The sequence below is a fragment of the Phyllobates terribilis genome, unplaced genomic scaffold (assembly GCF_046119375.1).
Source record: "Phyllobates terribilis strain yellow unplaced genomic scaffold, ASM4611937v1 Scaffold_8__6_contigs__length_399053987, whole genome shotgun sequence".
Classification (NCBI taxonomy): domain Eukaryota; kingdom Metazoa; phylum Chordata; class Amphibia; order Anura; family Dendrobatidae; genus Phyllobates; species Phyllobates terribilis.
In genome coordinates this window covers 389,210,924-389,231,610 of record NW_027362768.1, presented here as the reverse complement: position 1 = coordinate 389,231,610, position 20,687 = coordinate 389,210,924, and the positions used below count along the sequence as shown (strand labels likewise).

At 51.0% G+C, this 20,687-nt stretch overlaps 1 protein-coding gene across 6 annotated transcripts in view; it reads left to right on the top strand.

The window, feature by feature from the left end:
• The window catches only part of SEMA3F (semaphorin 3F), a 131,263-nt gene that overhangs the window by 76,559 nt on the left and 34,017 nt on the right, over window positions 1–20,687 (top strand). For 4 of the 6 annotated variants that reach the window (XM_073645180.1, XM_073645178.1, XM_073645179.1 and 1 more), the window contains 5 exons: window positions 10,221–10,381; window positions 11,719–11,781; window positions 12,358–12,477; window positions 16,625–16,708; window positions 18,471–18,564. In XM_073645180.1, the coding sequence (XP_073501281.1) occupies window positions 10,221–10,381; window positions 11,719–11,781; window positions 12,358–12,477; window positions 16,625–16,708; window positions 18,471–18,564 (522 nt within the window). Of the gene's footprint in view, window positions 1–10,220; window positions 10,382–11,718; window positions 11,782–12,357; window positions 12,478–16,624; window positions 16,709–18,470; window positions 18,565–20,687 lie in introns of those variants that run through there. The other 2 variants (XM_073645182.1, XM_073645181.1) reach the window with 1 other exon arrangement.

Here is a 20,687-nt window from a genome sequence, read left to right as displayed (position 1 = left end):
CTGAGCGCAGGCTGTGCACGGTGTACAGTGATGGGGCTGAGCGCAGGCTCTGCACGGTGTACAGTGATGGGTCCGAGCGCAGGCTCTGCACGGTGTACAGTGATGGGTCCGAGCGCAGGCTGTGCACGGTGTACAGTGATGGGGCCGAGCGCAGGCTGTGCACGGTGTACAGTGATGGGGCCGAGCGCAGGCTGTGCACGGTGTACAGTGATGGGGCTGAGCGCAGGCTGTGCACGGTGTATAATGATGGGGCTGAGCGCAGGCTGTGCACGGTGTATAATGATGGGGCTGAGCGCAGGCTGTGTACTGTGTATCACGATGGGGCTGAGCGCAGGCTGTGTACTGTGTATCACGATGGGGCTGAGCGCAGGCTGTGTACTGTGTATCACGATGGGGCTGAGCGCAGGCTGTGTACTGTGTATCACGATGGGGCTGAGCGCAGGCTGTGTACTGTGTATCACGATGGGGCTGAGCGCAGGCTGTGTACTGTGTATCACGATGGGGCTGAGCGCATGCTGTGTACTGTGTATCACGATGGGGCTGAGCGCATGCTGTGTACTGTGTATCACGATGGGGCTGAGCGCAGGCTGTGTACTGTGTATCACGATGGGGCTGAGCGCAGGCTGTGTACTGTGTATCACGATGGGGCTGAGCGCAGGCTGTGTACTGTGTATCACGATGGGGCTGAGCGCAGGCTGTGTACTGTGTATCACGATGGGGCTGAGCGCAGGCTGTGTACTGTGTATCACGATGGGGCTGAGCGCAGGCTGTGTACTGTGTATCACGATGGGGCTGAGCGCAGGCTGTGTACTGTGTATCACGATGGGGCTGAGCGCAGGCTGTGTACTGTGTATCACGATGGGGCTGAGCGCAGGCTGTGTACTGTGTATCACGATGGGGCTGAGCGCAGGCTGTGTACTGTGTATCACGATGGGGCTGAGCGCAGGCTGTGTACTGTGTATCACGATGGGGCTGAGCGCAGGCTGTGTACAGTGTATCACGATGGGGCTGAGCGCAGGCTGTTTACTGTGTATCACGATGAGGCTGAGCGCAGGCTGTGTACTGTGTATCACGATGGGGCTGAGCGCAGGCTGTGTACTGTGTATCACGATGGGGCTGAGCGCAGGCTGTGTACTGTGTATCACGATGGGGCTGAGCGCAGGCTGTGTACTGTGTATCACGATGAGGCTGAGCGCTGGCTGTGTACTGTGTATCACGATGGGGCTGAGCGCTGGCTGTGTACTGTGTATCACGATGGGGCTGAGCGCAGGCTGTGTACTGTGTATCACGATGAGGCTGAGCGCTGGCTGTGTACTGTGTATCACGATGGGGCTGAGCGCTGGCTGTGTACTGTGTATCACGATGGGGCTGAGCGCAGGCTGTGTACTGTGTATCACGATGGGGCTGAGCGCAGACTGTGCTCTGTATCACGATGGGGCTGAGCGCTGGCTGTGTACTGTGTATCACGATGGGGCTGAGCGCAGGCTGTGTACTATGTATCACGATGGGGCTGAGCGAAGGCTGTGTACACTGGGGCTGAGCGCAGGCTGTGCACGGTGTACAGTGATGGGGCTGAGCTCAGGCTGTGTATGGTGTACAGTGATGGGGCTGAGCGCAGGCTGTGTACACTGGGGCTGAGTATACGCTGTATATCCTGTGACTGAGCAGAGCGGTACAGGCCCTGGCTGATCTTTTCCGCGCTCCACCTGTAATGTAACGCTACACTGTAAATTAATTAGCCTTTAATTCCGGGATTGGCAGGATGATTGCCGCCATGTCTGTATGACATCACCCGGCGCAGCTGTCGTGGGCTGTCGGCCCCTTCACACGTCTAATGAAGATGTTTGGGATGTCTCACGTCCCCCAGAGACGGCTGAGGTTACAGCTACCAGTGGGATTCTGCACAATCCCCCCTATAATATATAATACACAGTGACTGCAGAAGCAGAATAGTGAGTGCAGCTCTGGAGTATAATACAGGAGGTAACTCAGGATCAGTAATGTAATGTATGTACACAGTGACTGCACCAGCAGAATAGTGAGTGCAGCACTGGAGTATAATACAGGAGGTAACTCAGGATCAGTAATGTAATGTATGTACACAGTGACTGCACCAGCAGAATAGTGAGTGCAGCTCTGGAGTATAATACAGGAGGTAACTCAGGATCAGTAATGTAAGTACACAATGACTGCACCAGCAGAATAGTGAGAGCAGCTCTTGAGTATAATACAGGATGTAACTCGGGATCAGTAATGTAATGTATGTACACAGTGACTGCACCAGCAGAATAGTGAGTGCAGCTCTGGAGTATAATACAGGTGGTAACTCAGGATCAGTAATGTAATGTATGTACACAGTGACTGCACCAGCAGAATAGTGAGTGCAGCTCTGGAGTATAATACAGGATGTAACTCGGGATCTGTAATGTAATGTATGTACACAGTGACTGCACCAGCAGAATAGTGAGTGCAGCTCTGGAGTATAATACAGGAGGTAACTCAGGATCAGTAATGTATGTACACAGTGACTGCACCAGCAGAATAGTGAGTGCAGCTCTGGAGTATAATACAGGATGTAACTCCGGATCAGTAATGTAATGTATGTACACAGTGACTGCACCAGCAGAATAGTGAGTGCAGCTCTGGAGTATAATACAGGATGTAACTGCGGATCAGTAATGTAATGTACACAGTGACTGCACCAGCAGAATAGTGAGTGCAGCTCTGGAGTATAATACAGGATGTAACTCAGGATCAGTAATGTAATGTATGTACACAGTGACTGCACCAGCAGAATAATGAGTGCAGCTCTGGAGTATAATACAGGATGTAACTCAGGATCAGTAATGTAATGTATGTACACAGTGACTTCACCAGCAGAATAGTGAGTGCAGCTCTGGAGTATAATACAGGATGTAGCTCAGGATCAGTGATGTAATGTATGTACACAGTGACTGCACCAGCAGAATAGTGAGTGCAGCTCTGGAGTATAATACAGGAGGTAACTCAGGATCAGTAATGTAATGTATGTACACAGTGACTTCACCAGCAGAATAGTGAGTGCAGCTCTGGAGTATAATACAGGATGTAGCTCAGGATCAGTGATGTAATGTATGTACACAGTGACTGCACCAGCAGAATAGTGAGTGCAGCTCTGGAGTATAATACAGGAGGTAACTCAGGATCAGTAATGTAATGTATGTACACAGTGACTGCACCAGCAAAATAATGAGTGCAGCTCTGGGGTATAATACAGGGGGTAACTCAGGATCAGTAATGTAATGTATGTACACAGTGACTGCACCAGCAGAATAGTGAGTGCCGCTCTGGAGTATAATACAGGACGTAACTCAGGATCAGTAATGTAATGTATGTACACAGTGACTGCACCAGCAGAATAGTGAGTGCAGCTCTGGAGTATAATACAGTATGTAACTCAGGATCAGTAATGTAATGTATGTACACAGTGACTGCACCAGCAGAATAGTGAGTGCAGCTCTGGAGTATAATACAGGTGGTAACTCAGGATCAGTAATGTAATGTATGTACACAGTGACTGCACCAGCAGAATAGTGAGTGCAGCTCTGGAGTATAATACAGGATGTAACTCAGGATCAGTAATGTAATGTATGTACACAGTGACTGCACCAGCAGAATAGTGAGTGCAGCTCTGGAGTATAATACAGGAGGTAACTCAGGATCAGTAATGTAAGTACACAGTGACTCCACCAGCAGAATAGTGAGTGCAGCTCTGGAGTATAATGCAGGATGTAACTCAGGATCAGTAATGTATGTACACAATGACTGCACCAGCAGAATAGTGAGTGCAGCTCTGGAGTATAATACAGGATGTAACTCAGGATCAGTAATGTACTGTATGTACACAGTGACTGCACCAGCAGAATAGTGAGTACAGCTCTGGGGTATAATACAGGATGTAACTCAGGATCAGTAATGTAATGTATGTACACAGTGACTTCACCAGCAGAATAGTGAGTGCAGCTCTGGAGTATAATACAGGATGTAACTCAGGATCAGTAATGTAATGTATGTACACAGTGACTGCACCAGCAGAATAGTGAGAGCAGCTCTGGAGTATAATACAGGATGTAACTCAGGATCAGTAATGTAATGTATGTACACAGTGACTGCACCAGCAGAATAGTGAGTGCAGCTCTGGAGTATAATACAGGAGGTAACTCAGGATCAGTAATGTAATGTATGTACACAGTGACTCCACCAGCAGAATAGTGAGTGCAGCTCTGGAGTATAATACAGGAGGTAACTCAGGATCAGTAATGTATGTACACAATGACTGCACCAGCAGAATAGTGAGTGCAGCTCTCGAGTATAATACAGGAGGTAACTCAGGATCAGTGATGTAATGTATGTACACAGTGACTCCACCAGCAGAATAGTGAGCGCAGCTCTGGAGTATAATACAGTATGTAACTCAGGATCAGTAATGTAATGTATGTACACAGTGACTGCACCAGCAGAATAGTGAGTGCAGCTCTGGAGTATAATACAGGATGTAACTCAGGATCAGTAATGTAATGTATGTACACAGTGACTGCACCAGCAGAATAGTGAGTGCAGCTCTGGAGAATAATACAGGATGTAACTCAGGATCAGTAATGTAATGTATGTACACAGTGACTGCACCAGCAGAATAGTGAGTGCAGCTCTGGAGTATAATACAGGATGTAACTCAGGATCAGTAATGTAATGTATGTACACAGTGACTGCACCAGCAGAATAGTGAGTACAGCTCTGGGGTATAATACAGGATGTAACTCCGGATCAGTAATGTAATGTATGTACACAGTGACTGCACCAGCAGAATAGTGAGTGCAGCTCTGGAGTATAATACAGGATGTAACTCAGGATCAGTAATGTAATGTATGTACACAGTGACTCCACCAGCAGAATAGTGAGTGCAGCTCTGGGGTATAATACAGGATGTAACTCAGGATCAGTAATGTAATGTATGTACACAGTGACTGCACCAGCAGAATAGTGAGTGCAGCTCTGGAGTATAATACAGGATGTAACTCAGGATCAGTAATGTAATGTATGTACACAGTGACTGCACCAGCAGAATAGTTAGTGCAGCTCTGGAGTATAATACAGGATGTAACTCAGGATCAGTAATGTAATGTATGTACACAGTGACTGCACCAGCAGAATAGTGAGTGCAGCTCTGGAGTATAATACAGGAGGTAACTCAGGATCAGTAATGTAAGTACACAGTGACTCCACCAGCAGAATAGTGAGTGCAGCTCTGGAGTATAATACAGGATGTAACTCAGGATCAGTAATGTAATGTATGTACACAGTGACTGCACCAGCAGAATAGTGAGTGCAGCTCTGGAGTATAATACAGGTGGTAACTCAGGATCAGTAATGTAATGTATGTACACAGTGACTGCACCAGCAGAATAGTGAGTGCAGCTCTGGAGTATAATACAGGATGTAACTCGGGATCTGTAATGTAATGTATGTACACAGTGACTGCACCAGCAGAATAGTGAGTGCAGCTCTGGAGTATAATACAGGAGGTAACTCAGGATCAGTAATGTAATGTATGTACACAGTGACTGCACCAGCAGAATAGTGAGTGCAGCTCTGGAGTATAATACAGGATGTAACTCCGGATCAGTAATGTAATGTATGTACACAGTGACTGCACCAGCAGAATAGTGAGTGCAGCTCTGGAGTATAATACAGGAGGTAACTCAGGATCAGTAATGTAAGTACACAATGACTGCACCAGCAGAATAGTGAGTGCAGCTCTGGAGTATAATACAGGTGGTAACTCAGGATCAGTAATGTAATGTATGTACACAGTGACTGCACCAGCAGAATAGTGAGTGCAGCTCTGGAGTATAATACAGGATGTAACTCGGGATCTGTAATGTAATGTATGTACACAGTGACTGCACCAGCTGAATAGTGAGTGCAGCTCTGGAGTATAATACAGGAGGTAACTCAGGATCAGTAATGTATGTACACAGTGACTGCACCAGCAGAATAGTGAGTGCAGCTCTGGAGTATAATACAGGATGTAACTCAGGATCAGTAATGTAATGTATGTACACAGTGACTGCACCAGCAGAATAGTGAGTGCAGCTCTGGAGTATAATACAGGATGTAACTCCGGATCAGTAATGTAATGTACACAGTGACTGCACCAGCAGAATAGTGAGTGCAGCTCTGGAGTATAATACAGGATGTAACTCAGGATCAGTAATGTAATGTATGTACACAGTGACTGCACCAGCAGAATAATGAGTGCAGCTCTGGAGTATAATACAGGATGTAACTCAGGATCAGTAATGTAATGTATATACACAGTGACTGCACCAGCAGAATAGTGAGTGCAGCTCTGGAGTATAATACAGGATGTAACTCAGGATCAGTAATGTAATGTATGTACACAGTGACTGCACCAGCAGAATAATGAGTGCAGCTCTGGAGTATAATACAGGATGTAACTCAGGATCAGTAATGTAATGTATGTACACAGTGACTTCACCAGCAGAATAGTGAGTGCAGCTCTGGAGTATAATACAGGATGTAGCTCAGGATCAGTGATGTAATGTATGTACACAGTGACTGCACCAGCAGAATAGTGAGTGCAGCTCTGGAGTATAATACAGGAGGTAACTCAGGATCAGTAATGTAATGTATGTACACAGTGACTTCACCAGCAGAATAGTGAGTGCAGCTCTGGAGTATAATACAGGATGTAACTCAGGATCAGTAATGTAATGTATGTACACAGTGACTGCACCAGCAAAATAATGAGTGCAGCTCTGGGGTATAATACAGGGTGTAACTCAGGATCAGTAATGTAATGTATGTACACAGTGACTGCACCAGCAGAATAGTGAGTGCAGCTCTGGAGTATAATACAGTATGTAACTCAGGATCAGTAATGTAATGTATGTACACAGTGACTGCACCAGCAGAATAGTGAGTGCAGCTCTGGAGTATAATACAGGTGGTAACTCAGGATCAGTAATGTAATGTATGTACACAGTGACTGCACCAGCAGAATAGTGAGTGCAGCTCTGGAGTATAATACAGGATGTAACTCAGGATCAGTAATGTAATGTATGTACACAGTGACTCCACCAGCAGAATAGTGAGTGCAGCTCTGGAGTATAATACAGGATGTAACTCAGGATCAGTAATGTAATGTATGTACACAGTGACTGCACCAGCAGAATAGTGAGTGCAGCTCTGGAGTATAATACAGGATGTAACTCGGGATCTGTAATGTAATGTATGTACACAGTGACTGCACCAGCAGAATAGTGAGTGCAGCTCTGGAGTATAATACAGGAGGTAACTCAGGATCAGTAATGTAATGTATGTACACAGTGACTGCACCAGCAGAATAGTGAGTGCAGCTCTGGAGTATAATACAGGATGTAACTCAGGATCAGTAATGTAATGTATGTACACAGTGACTGCACCAGCAGAATAGTGAGTGCAGCTCTGGAGTATAATACAGGATGTAACTCAGGATCAGTAATGTAATGTATGTACACAGTGACTGCACCAGCAGAATAGTGAGTGCAGCTCTGGAGTATAATACAGGATGTAACTCCGGATCAGTAATGTAATGTATGTACACAGTGACTGCACCAGCAGAATAGTGAGTGCAGCTCTGGAGTATAATATAGGATATAACTCCGGATCAGTAATGTAATGTATGTACACAGTGACTGCACCAGCAGAATAGTGACTGCAGCTCTGGGGTATAATACAGGAGGTAACTCAGGATCAGTAATGTAATGTATGTACACAGTGACTGCACCAGCAGAATAGTGAGTGCAGCTCTGGAGTATAATACAGGATGTAACTCAGGATCAGTAATGTAATGTATGTACACAGTGACTGCACCAGCAGAATAATGAGTGCAGCTCTGGGGTATAATACAGGATGTAACTCAGGATCAGTAATGTAATGTATGTACACAGTGACTGCACCAGCAGAATAGTGAGTGCCGCTCTGGAGTATAATACAGGAGGTAACTCAGGATCAGTAATGTAATGTATGTACACAGTGACTGCACCAGCAGAATAATGAGTGCAGCTCTGGAGTATAATACAGGATGTAACTCAGGATCAGTAATGTAATGTATGTACACAGTGACTTCACCAGCAGAATAGTGAGTGCAGCTCTGGAGTATAATACAGGATGTAGCTCAGGATCAGTGATGTAATGTATGTACACAGTGACTGCACCAGCAGAATAGTGAGTGCAGCTCTGGAGTATAATACAGGAGGTAACTCAGGATCAGTAATGTAATGTATGTACACAGTGACTGCACCAGCAGAATAGTGAGTGCAGCTCTGGAGTATAATACAGGAGGTAGCTCAGGATCAGTGATGTAATGTATGTACACAGTGACTGCACCAGCAGAATAGTGAGTGCAGCTCTGGAGTATAATACAGGAGGTAACTCAGGATCAGTAATGTAATGTATGTACACAGTGACTGCACCAGCAGAATAGTGAGTGCAGCTCTGGAGTATAATACAGGACGTAACTCAGGATCAGTAATGTAATGTATGTACACAGTGACTGCACCAGCAGAATAGTGAGTGCCGCTCTGGAGTATAATACAGGATGTAACTCAGGATCAGTAATGTAATGTATGTACACAGTGACTGTACCAGCAGAATAGTGAGTGCAGCTCTGGAGTATAATACAGGACGTAACTCAGGATCAGTAATGTAATGTATGTACACAGTGACTGCACCAGCAGAATAGTGAGTGCAGCTCTGGAGTATAATACAGGACGTAACTCAGGATCAGTAATGTAATGTATGTACACAGTGACTGCACCAGCAGAATAGTGAGTGCAGCTCTGGAGTATAAGACTGGATGTAACTCGGGATCAGTAATGTAATGTATGTACACAGTGACTGCACCAGCAGAATAGTGAGTGCAGCTCTGGAGTATAATACAGGATGTAGCTCAGGATCAGTGATGTAATGTATGTACACAGTGACTGCACCAGCAGAATAGTGAGTGCAGCTCTGCAGTATAATACAGGATGTAGCTCAGGATCAGTGATGTAATGTATGTACACAGTGACTGCACCAGCAGAATAGTGAGTGCAGCTCTGGAGTATAATACAGGATGTAACTCAGGATCAGTAATGTAATGTATGTACACAGTGACTGCACCAGCAGAATAGTGAGTGCAGCTCTGGAGTATAATACAGGAGGTAACTCAGGATCAGTAATGTAATGTATGTACACAGTGACTGCACCAGCAGAATAGTGAGTGCAGCTCTGGAGTATAATACAGGATGTAACTCAGGATCAGTAATGTAATGTATGTACACAGTGACTGCACCAGCAGAATAGTGAGTGCAGCTCTGGAGTATAATACAGGATGTAACTCAGGATCAGTAATGTAATGTATGTACACAGTGACTGCACCAGCAGAATAGTGAGTGCAGCTCTGGAGTATAATACAGGAGGTAACTCAGGATCAGTAATGTAATGTATGTACACAGTGACTGCACCAGCAGAATAGTGAGTGCAGCTCTGGGGTATAGTACAGGATGTAGCTCAGGATCAGTGATGTAATGTATGTACACAGTGACTGCACCAGCAGAATAGTGAGTGCAGCTCTGGAGTATAATACAGGATGTAGCTCAGGATCCGTGATGTAATGGATGTACACAGTGCAGCACTGTATATAGAGGCTGATTCTGGATGTGCCCTGTTATGTGGGGATGGTTTTCGGGCCGTCATAGATATTTCGCTGCTCCCGTCCCGTCGCTGTGCTGCCTCCTTGTGATGTCTGAGGATCGGGCGACACTCTGTGACTTCTCTTCTGCTCTTGCGCCCGGTTAGCTGATGTCCTTAGTCGTGTCCCGGCCTCGTTGGTGCACCTGTAGGCGGATGAGGTCACAGTCTCGGGTGGTCCTCGTTTAACCCTGTGCTGTCTCTTGTATCAGCCCTGATCCTGATGTCTCTGATGTCTTGTGATATCAGGAGGTGTCGTCGTGTCGGTCTTCGGGATGCCGCTCATTCCTCGCCCGGTGTCCGCTCTTCTTGCCGCTCAGGATTCAGCATTTTGTGTCTCCTGTGTAACGACGTCAGCTCCTGGCACAGCATGCTGACACTTGTAGTTCTCCTCCAGTCTGGAGGACCTCGCTGGTGTTTGTCTTAATAGTTGCTGTCTCTTGCAGAGCTGAAGGCCTCGAGCACCGCGCACTTCCTGCACTTCCTGCTGAACACCACGGATTATCGGATTCTGCTGAAGGATGAAGATCACGACCGGATGTACGTGGGCAGCAAAGACTTCATCCTGTCCTTGGACCTGCAGGACATCAACCGGGAGCCGCTCATAGTAAGAGCACGTGGGTGACGGGGGCCGTATAGTGACCGCACTCCGTGCCCAGCAGTGCCACCACACTGCTGAGGGTCCTCGATAAGAAGCCCCCCAGGGGCCACAGCTGCCGGACGTGTCCTTCTCTTCACACTATAATTACCTCGCTATAAGGCCATTTTGTTTCCTGTGGACCCTTTTACATGGGCAGATAATCATAAATGACTCTGGGCACTGACCTGTAATGACCATTAATGAGCAAGGAGCTCCTCTCACCCAGGTACAGGCACCTGTATGCAGCCGATCATCGCACAGCACTGCAGTGTAAGGACTGTCAGTAATGCACTGCTCCGGGGTCCTGCATTACTCCTAGGGTCCTGGGGTCATGTACCGCTCCGGGGTCCTGCATGGCTTCTGGAGTCCTGCACTGCTTCCGGGGTCCTGGGGTCCTCCACTGCTTCCGGGGTCCTGCACTGCTTCCGGGTTCCTGCACTGCTTCCGGGGTCCTGCATTGCTTCCAGGGTCCTGCATTGCTTCTGGGTTCCTGCATTGCTTCCGGGGTCCTGCACTGGTCCTGGGGTCCTGCATTGCTTCTGGGGTCCTGGGGTCATGCACCGCTCCGGGGTTCTGCATTGCTTCCGGGGTTCTGCATTGCTTCCGGGGTTCTGCATTGCTTCCGGGGTTCTGCATTGCTTCCGGGGTTCTGCATTGCTTCTGGGGTCCTGTATTGCTTCTGGGGTCCTGTATTGCTTCTGGGGTCCTGTATTGCTTCTGGGGTCCTGCACTGCTTCCGGGGTCCTGCACTGCTTCCGGGGTCCTGCACTGCTTCCGGGGTCCTGCACTGCTTCCGTGGGCCTGGGGTCTTGCACCGATCTGGGGTCCTGCATTGCTTCCGGGGTCCTGGGTTCCTGCATTGCTTCCGGGTTCCTGGGTTCCTGCATTGCTTCCGGGGTCCTGGGATCATGCACCGCTCCGGGGTCCTGCATTGCTCCGGGGTCCTGGGGTCATGCACCGCTCTGGGGTCCTGCATTGCTCCGGGGTCCTGGGGTCATGCACCGCTCTGGGGTCCTGCATTGCTCTGGGGTCATGCACCGCTCCGGGGTCCTGCATTGCTTCGGGGTCCTGCACCGCACTGGGCAGCATGTTCCTGTGAGGGTGACATGTCCGTTGCACAATCCAGGGAGGACAGCGCTGCTGCAGGCCCCAACATTCCTAATGTACAGAGAGAGGCGCGTGCACCGCACATCACCTAGGACGCAGGCGACCTACAAAATACCCTGTTTAGGGAATTTTTATGCTGTGGGTTTTTTTCACATTTTCACCGCAGTCTCGACATTAAACAGCTTTATTTTCTGCAGATTCACTGGCCGGCAAAGCAGCAGAGAATCGATGAATGCGTCTTATCTGGTAAAGATATCAATGTGAGTACGAGCCGGAGACGCCAATGACCCGTCCGCTGTGAGGGCAAGTGCAACCTGCAGCACATTAAAGGGATTGTCCAGGGACAGCCGGCCATCAGCTGCCTGCCGGATAGGGGAGGACTTGCTGATCAGTGGGTGTCCCACCACTAGGAAGCGCTGCATTTATTCTCTATGGGGCCAGGAAAGCGCTCGGCAGCCCCCAAGACAGTGATTAGCTCGGCAGCCCCCCAGACAGTGATTGGCTCGGCGGTGGAGCGTGTGCACTGCCGCTCCATTCTTGCAGTGTCCGTTCTGCCGATTGGTGGTGGTCTCAGCGGTCAGACCCCAATGATCATCAATGATGACCCCTGTAAAGCTGCTCTCTGCAGTGTAAGCCCCGGAGCAGCGCTCGTACCCAGGTTATCCTGGTGATGACCGCGCCGGGCTGTGTGATGTCCAGTGAGGAGGATGAGGGCAGATTGCCGGGATCTGGCGTCATTAACTGTTTGTGTTCTGCTTCTCCCCTATGCTCACTCTCTGATCTCGTGGATTTCCATCTCTTCTCTTCTCTCTATTCCAACCTTTCGTTATTCACAGGGAGAATGCGGTAATTTTATCCGTCTCATCCAACCCTGGAACAGGACGCACTTGTACGCGTGCGGGACAGGAGCGTATAATCCCGTGTGCACGTACATCAACCGTGGCCGCAAAGCTCAGGTACCGAGAGCGATGATCTGCAACAGGGCGGAGGCGGGATCGTGTGCCTGGGGATGTCACCTGCAATGCTCTGCATTTCTGTAGGCGGTGTCTGGGGCGATGCTCTGCAGGCTGTTGTTGGGCGGTGGAAACGTCCGGACTCTGCTCTCCTGCAGAACGCTGCGTTATATGTGCCGGAGCCTCCTGGGGCGTCCGTGTATAGAAGGCAATGGGGTCCTGTGATTTACTAGCCATATATGTGAGCCGCTCTGCTCATAGGCGCCACCATGACGTGTTCTGCATCAGGCCCGGGTGCAGTTATTACAGGTCGGGCAGGGGGTCATCCGCATAACCACCCATGTGACGCATTACACAAGCTCAATCATTCATGTACACGATGGGGGTGGTAGTGATGTTGGGTGCTGTGCACACAGAGCATCCTGGAGGAGTGCAGATAATAATGGAAGTAGAAGTGTGCAGCCGCGGTCAGAGCGATGTCGGGCCCGTCCTCTGGTCTCGGATCTGGTGCATCCTCTGACCGCAGACCCGGCTTCTGGAGGAAAGTTGTAGCTTTTCCACCGTTCAGTCCAGTGATCATTTGTCACATTCAGAAGCCACCGAAGCAAAAAACGACATTTCTGTGGAGTAGCGGAGCGGCGCGTCTCCATTGTCTGATGCCTGCAGCATAGGGAGCGAGCAGGAGGCGCGCTCCGCACCGTCCACGCTCCGCACCGTGCACGCTCCGCACCATGTGCACCGCACAGTCAGGGAAGCACAATGCCAGGAGGTCGCCTCCGTGATGAAAGGGACGAGGACACAAGGGAATTCACCCAAAGCAAAGTCCGGGAGATGATGGCAGTAGAATAAGAACCTCCTCCCATCATCCGCTCTTCTCACAGATCCTTTGTGAAGAGACCTGGAAAATGCTTTGGGTGGAGTTCTCCTTAAATTACCGTGGTGGTCCACCGTCACGTACAGCTGATGTACAGTACAGACCAAAAGTTTGGACACACCTTCTCATTTAAAGATTTTTCTGTATTTTCATGACTATGACCATTGTACATTCACACTGAAGGCATCAAAACTATGAATTACCACATGTGGAATTATATACTTACCAAAAAAGTGTGAAACAGCTGAAAATATGTCTTATATTCTAGGGTCTTCACAGTAGCCGTCTTTTGCTTTGATGACTGCTTTGCACACTCTTGGCATTCTCTTGATGAGCTTCAAGAGGTAGTCACCGGAAATGGTCTTCCAACAATCTTGAAGGAGTTCCCAGAGATGCTTAGCACTTGTTGGCCCTTTTGCCTTCACTCTGCGGTCCAGCTCACCCCAAACCATCTCGATTGGGTTCAGGTCTGGTGACTGTGGAGGCCAGGTCATCTGGCGTAGCCCCCCATCACTCTCCTTCTTGGTCAAATAGCCATTACACAGCCTGGAGGTGTTTGGGGTCATTGTCCTGTTGAAAAATAAATGATGGTCCAACTAAACGCAAAATGGATGCAATAGCATGCCGCTGCAAGATGCTGTGGTAGCCATGCTGGTTCAGTGCCTTCAATTTTGAATAAATCCCCAACAGCATCACCAGCAAAGCCCCCCACACCATCACACCTCCTCCTCCATGCTTCACGGTGGGAACCAGGCATGTAGAGTCCATCCGTTCACCTTTTCTGCGTCGCACAAAGACACGGTGGTTGGAACCAAAGATCTCAAATTTGGACTCATCAGACCAAAGCACAGATTTCCACTGGTCTAATGTCCATTCCTTGTGTTCTTTAGCCCAAACAAGTCTCTTCTGCTTGTTGCCTGTCCTTAGCAGTGGTTTCCTAGCAGCTATTTTACCATGAAGGCCTGCTGCACAAAGTCTCCTCTTAACAGTTGTTGTGGAGATGTGTCTGCTGCTTGAACTCTGTGTGGCATTGACCAGGTCTCTAATCTGAGCTGCTGTTAACCTGCGATTTCTGAGGCTGGTGACTCGGATAAACTTATCCTCAGAAGCAGAGGTGACTCTTGGTCTTCCTTTCCTAGGGCGGTCCTCATGTGAGCCAGTTTCTTTGTAGCACTTGATAGTTTTTACAACTGCACTTGGGGACACTTTCAAAGTTTGCCAAAATTTCGGACTGACTGACCTTCATTTCTTAAAGTAATGGCCACTCGTTTTTCTTTACTTAGCTGCTTTTTTCTTGCCATAATACAAATTCTAACAGTCTATTCAGTAGGACTATCAGCTGTGTATCCACCTGACTTCTGCACAACACAACTGATGGTCCCAACCCCATTTATAAGGCAAGAAATCCCACTTATTAAACCTGACAGGGCACACCTGTGAAGTGAAGACCATTTCCGGTGACTACCTCTTGAAGCTCATCAAGAGAATGCCAAGAGTGTGCAAAGCCGTCATCAAAGCAAAAGGGGGCTACTGTGAAGACCCGAGAATATAAGACATATTTTCAGTTGTTTCACACTTTTTTGTTAAGTATATAATTCCACATGTGGTAATTCATAGTTTTGATGCCTTCAGTCTGAATGGACAATTGTCGTAGTCATGAAAATACAGAAAAATCTTTAAATGAGAAGGTGTGTCCAAACTTTTGGTCTGCACTGTATGTAAAAGAGAAATCGCACCCACTGAATGTAGTAAATCAAATTTTTTTCGTAAAACCCTAATACATAGCATAAATCAAAGGGCTTATAGGACCGATGAACGGCAGAGCACTCGGAGAGAACCAAATAAAAAAGAAGAAATTACTGAACCTGAGGTCCAAAAATCAAAGAACTATATTGATGAACAAATAAAAACTTTTTTATTTCATGACTGGTTTGGTGTCACTACAACAAGATCACAAAAAGGACCATATACAAACGATTACGTATATACCCTAGGATTCAGACTGCATGACACCCGGCATTGAACACCTGCACAGTAATGTGTGCGAGAAGCTACACGCAGCAGTATTGCAACAGCTAAGATGGTATAAAACTGATAAATACCTAGATAGTATATAGCAAAGTATTCTATGGCCGAGGCCACAAGCACATAAAATGTATCCTAATGTAGGGGCAATGTGCAATACATTGTGGAGGTAAGTAAGAGGATACATTGCACTATACAGGGATATATCTCAAATAGAATACCAAATGTCACAAAGTATATACCCTACGTAGAGTATATAAGTAGGGGGCCATGTGCCATGTTATACGGGTAGATGAAAAAATAAACTGCAGTGTGCAATAAACCTAAACGGGTTAATCCCAAGCAAAGTGCCGAATAACCCTCACTATAATACACTGCTGCACAGCCCATGCATAGCCCACAAGTAGTCACATAAATATGTGCTGTGCTAGGATCAGGAGCTGCACGAGAAAGTGCGACGCACACACCGACGCGCGTTTCGGACTGCGGGTCCTTCCTCCAAGTTCTGTTTTTTCTTGTGATCTTGTTGTAGTGCGAGCACTCTTCTTTGCATGTAGTGCCACCAAACCAATCATGAAATAAAGGTTTTTTATTTATCAATAATTGTTCTTTGATTTTTGGCCCTCCAGTTTGGTAATTTCTTCTTTTTTAAGCTGGTGTATGTGGTGGTGAAGGTACAGAACCATGTAGGTCGGGGAGTATATCACCTGGTACATTAGTATACAGCTGTATACGGGGACTTCAGGTGATGAGAGTGACCTAATGATCGTGGCTCATGGCTGGGGATATGGGGGGTTTGCTGGGGTGGTCATGGCGTCAGTGTCAGCGCTGTTTCCCTGGAGGTGAGTGATGGTCAGCGCTGATTTTGGATGTCATTATTCTGTTCTGTGTTGTCCATGATCCATCACATGTGACTGATTCTCCCCTCCATGTGCTCTAACATTTCATAAATGCCACCTGCATGCCAATAACACATGTGTGCCGCAGCGTAGCCGTGCCACAGCGCAGCAGTGCCGCAGTGCAGCCATGCATGCATGCCTCCTTGTGCCCCATGTCTCCGTGTGCTCCACGTCTCCTGTCTGCAGAGCTGCATCCAGAACTAACAGTAGGACTAGGGCTGGACTCCATCTGTGCCCTGTGTGTTCACCATCCGTGTCGTGTCTCGCTCCCCGTCCTGGCGGTGTTCCCCGTCCTGCCTTTCACCTGAGCAGCCTTCAGCTCTAACTCTTATTGCCCTGCTCCTCTCTTCAGGCCTCAGATCACACAGCGCCCCCAGGAGGAAGAGGGAGCAGAGCAGCAGATTATCCACCCAGCCCAGCACCAGCAGAGCACAAGGTGGGGCCAGTCCCAGGGGCCGCAGAGCCCCCTCCCCATCCTGATACTGGGGCCGTGACATCTTTAGCCCTTCTTACTGTGTGACATAAAGCAATTGTATGTTTCCCCTCACAGGTTAGTGTTGTGCGGACACCGGCCCCCTCAGCCGAAGTCCATGACACCCCCACAGGAGAAGCCCCTCATTCTGTGATGGGAGACTAATGAGTGGCCCACACACGACACATTGCATGGCCGTGTGTGACTGGGTCTCTGCTAACATAAGGGGGGATTTATGACCCCCAGGCCCCGGTATCTCCTGCCGTGTCGCGTCTGGCGAGGATTGTCCATTATAGCGCCTCGTGCATCATGGCCGCTCTTGACGCAGTGATTGACAGATGCACTGTTATGAGCGCACATCCCATGCATCGCTCCAGGACACGACGGCGCTTCTCCGAGGTGTCGTGCGCTCGTGTGGTCCGGCCATAGTCTGCAGTCCGGGGCCCCTGATGGCGAGCGCGGCCAGGGCCCAGGCTGACCAGCACTCAATAGTTTCTGTAACGTCCAAGATCTCTGCTTGCTGTCAGGCCCTGGGAACACTCTAGAGGCCTGAGAAGTGTTGTGAGGTGGTCCTGTCACACAGCTGAGGGTTTGTTACAGTATGTCAGGGCAGGTAAGTACTGTGGGCCTGCAGTCCAGCACAGGAGGGAGAAGTCAGTGGCTGTTTCCATTCACCAGCAGCAAGCAGAGACTAAACACTTATAAATGGTGAGTGATAATGGTCCATTAGACGGTGGTCCATAGCGTGGCCTCGGATTTCCTGATGGCCATTCTGTGACCTCCGCTCCTTGCTGCCGAGGCTGGTCGCCCGTTGCCGAGGCTGGTCGCCCGTTGCCGAGGCTGGTCGCCCGTTGCCTAGGCTGGATGCCGTGCCGAGGCTGGTCGCCCGTTGCCTAGGCTGGACGCCATGCTGAGGCTGGACGCCTGTTGCCTAGGCTGGTCGCCCGTTGCCTAGGCTGGTCGCCCGTTGCCGAGGCTGGTCGCCCTTTGCCTAGGCTGGTCGCCCGTTGCCGAGGCTGGTCGCCCGTTGCTGAGGCTGGACGCCCGTTGCCTAGGCTGGACGCCGTGCTGAGGCTGGACGCCCGTTGCCTAGGCTGGACGCCATGCTGAGGCTGGTCGCCCGTTGCCTAGGCTGGACGCCGTGCTGAGGCTGGTCGCCCGTTGCCGAGGCTGGTCGCCCGTTGCCTAGGCTGGTCGCCCGTTGCTGAGGCTGGTCGCCCGTTGCCGAGGCTGGACGCCCGTTGCCTAGGCTGGACGCCGTGCTGAGGCTGGACGCCCGTTGCCGAGGCTGGTCGCCCGTTGCCGAGGCTGGTCGCCCGTTGCCGAGGCTGGTCGCCCGTTGCCGAGGCTGGACGCCCGTTGCCGAGGCTGGTCGCCCGTTGCCGAGGCTGGTCGCCCGTTGCCGAGGCTGGTCGCCCGTTGCCGAGGCTGGACGCCCGTTGCCTAGGCTGGACGCCGTGCTGAGGCTGTACACACGCTGTGGAGGATGCATCCTTCACGCCTCTCATTGCTGTGTGTGCTGTAGGAGCTTGTCCACTGTCCCATCGTCTCCCTCCACCGGTCCGCCTCCATAATGTGTCCGCTCCACCTCCTCCGAGGAGCTTTCTCTGTCTTCATGGGTCCGGCATCCCCTGTATTATAGTCCCAGGGCTGACAGTCTCCGATTATCCGAGTGTGCCGACTGCGGGGGTCTCGTCCTCACCTTCTGCCTCTTCTCCCCTCACAGGATTATGTCTTTTACCTGGACCCGGACCGCGTGGAGTCGGGGAAAGGAAAATGCGCTTACGACCCCAAACTGGACAGCGTGTCTGCCCTCATCAGTAAGTGAGGCCCCCGTGTGTGCGCCGTCCGTACGCCCTGACAGTCGTCCCCGTCAGGCGCCATGTGTTGGAGGAGTGACGGGTTAATATGCCGACGGTGCTAGTGAGCAGCTGCTGGATCCACAGATGACCGCCATCTGGGGGGAAATAAGACAAGACTGCCAGATCTCACTGCCGCTAATCCGTTTGCCCCCCTGAGACGCTGCACCATGTGACCCCCTCCCTGCGGCCTCCACCTGAGGGGCTTTCCTTACAATCTGAGGTCGAGACTTTCTTAATGAATCAGGAGCAGCTGCTGGGCGAGGAGCCAGCGAGATAAGCGTCGCTCCACATGTGTGTGCACCGCTGCTCCAGCCGGCACAGTCGCTCCACGTCCACATGTGTGTGCACCGCTGCTCCGGCCGGCACAGTCGCTCCACGTCCACATGTGTGTGCACCGCTGCTCTGCACAGTCGCTCCACGTCCACATGTGTGTGCACCGCTGCTCCGGCCGGCACAGTCGCTCCACGTCCACTTGTGTGTGCACCGCTGCTCCGGCCGGCACAGTCGCTCCACGTCCACATGTGTGTGCACCGCTGCTCTGCACAGTCGCTCCACGTCCACATGTGTGTGCACCGCTGATCCGCAGAGTCGCTCCACGTCCACATGTGTGTGCACCGCTGCTCCGCACAGTCGCTCCACGTCCACATGTGTGTGCACCGCTGCTCCGCACAGTCGCTCCACGTCCACATGTGTGTGCACCGCTGCTCTGCACAGTCGCTCCACGTCCACATGTGTGTGCACCGCTGATCCGCAGAGTCGCTCCACGTCCACATGTGTGTGCACCGCTGCTCCGCACAGTCGCTCCACGTCCACATGTGTGTGCACCGCTGCTCCGCACAGTCGCTCCACGTCCACATGTGTGTGCACCGCTGCTCCGCACAGTCGCTCCACGGCCACATGTGTGTGCACCGCTGCTCCGCACAGTCGCTCCACGGCCACATGTGTGTGCACCGCTGCTCCGCACAGTCGCTCCACGTCCACATGTGTGTGCACCGCTGCTCCGCACAGTCGCTCCACGTCCACATGTGTGTGCACCGCTGCTCCGCACAGTCGCTCCACGTCCACATGTGTGTGCACCGCTGCTCCGCACAGTCGCTCCACGTCCACATGTGTGTGCACCGCTGCTCCGCACAGTCGCTCCACGGCCACATGTGTGTGCACCGCTGCTCCGCACAGTCGCTCCACGGCCACATGTGTGTGCACCGCTGCTCCGCACAGTCGCTCCACGGCCACATGTGTGTGCACCGCTGCTCCGCACAGTCGCTCCACGGCCACATGTGTGTGCACCGCTGCTCCGCACAGTCGCTCCACGGCCACATGTGTGTGCACCGCTGCTCCGCACAGTCGCTCCACGTCCACATGTGTGTGCACCGCTGCTCCGCACAGTCGCTCCACGTCCACATGTGTGTGCACCGCTGCTCCGCACAGTCGCTCCACGTCCACATGTGTGTGCACCGCTGCTCCGCACAGTCGCTCCACGTCCACATGTGTGTGCACCGCTGCTCCGCACAGTCGCTCCACGTCCACATGTGTGTGCACCGCTGCTCCGCACAGTCGCTCCACGTCCACATGTGTGTGCACCGCTGCTCCGCACAGTCGCTCCACGTCCACATGTGTGTGCACCGCTGCTCCGTACAGTCGCTCCACGTCCACTTGTGTGTGCACCGCTGCCCCGCACAGTCGCTCCACGTCCACATTTGTGTGCACCGCTGCTCCGTACAGTCGCTCCACGTCCACATGTGTGTGCACCGCTGCTCCGCACAGTCGCTCCACGTCCACATGTGTGTGCACCGCTGCTCCGCACAGTCGCTCCACGTCCACATGTGTGTGCACCGCTGCTCCGCACAGTCGCTCCACGTCCACATGTGTGTGCACCGCTGCTCCGCACAGTCGCTCCACGTCCACATGTGTGTGCACCGCTGCTCCGTACAGTCGCTCCACGTCCACTTGTGTGTGCACCCCCGCTCCGCACAGTCGCTCCACGTCCACTTGTGTGTGCACCGCTGCTCCGGCCGGCACAGTCGCTCCACGTCCACATGTGTGTGCACCGCTGCTCCAGCCGGCACAGTCGCTCCACGTCC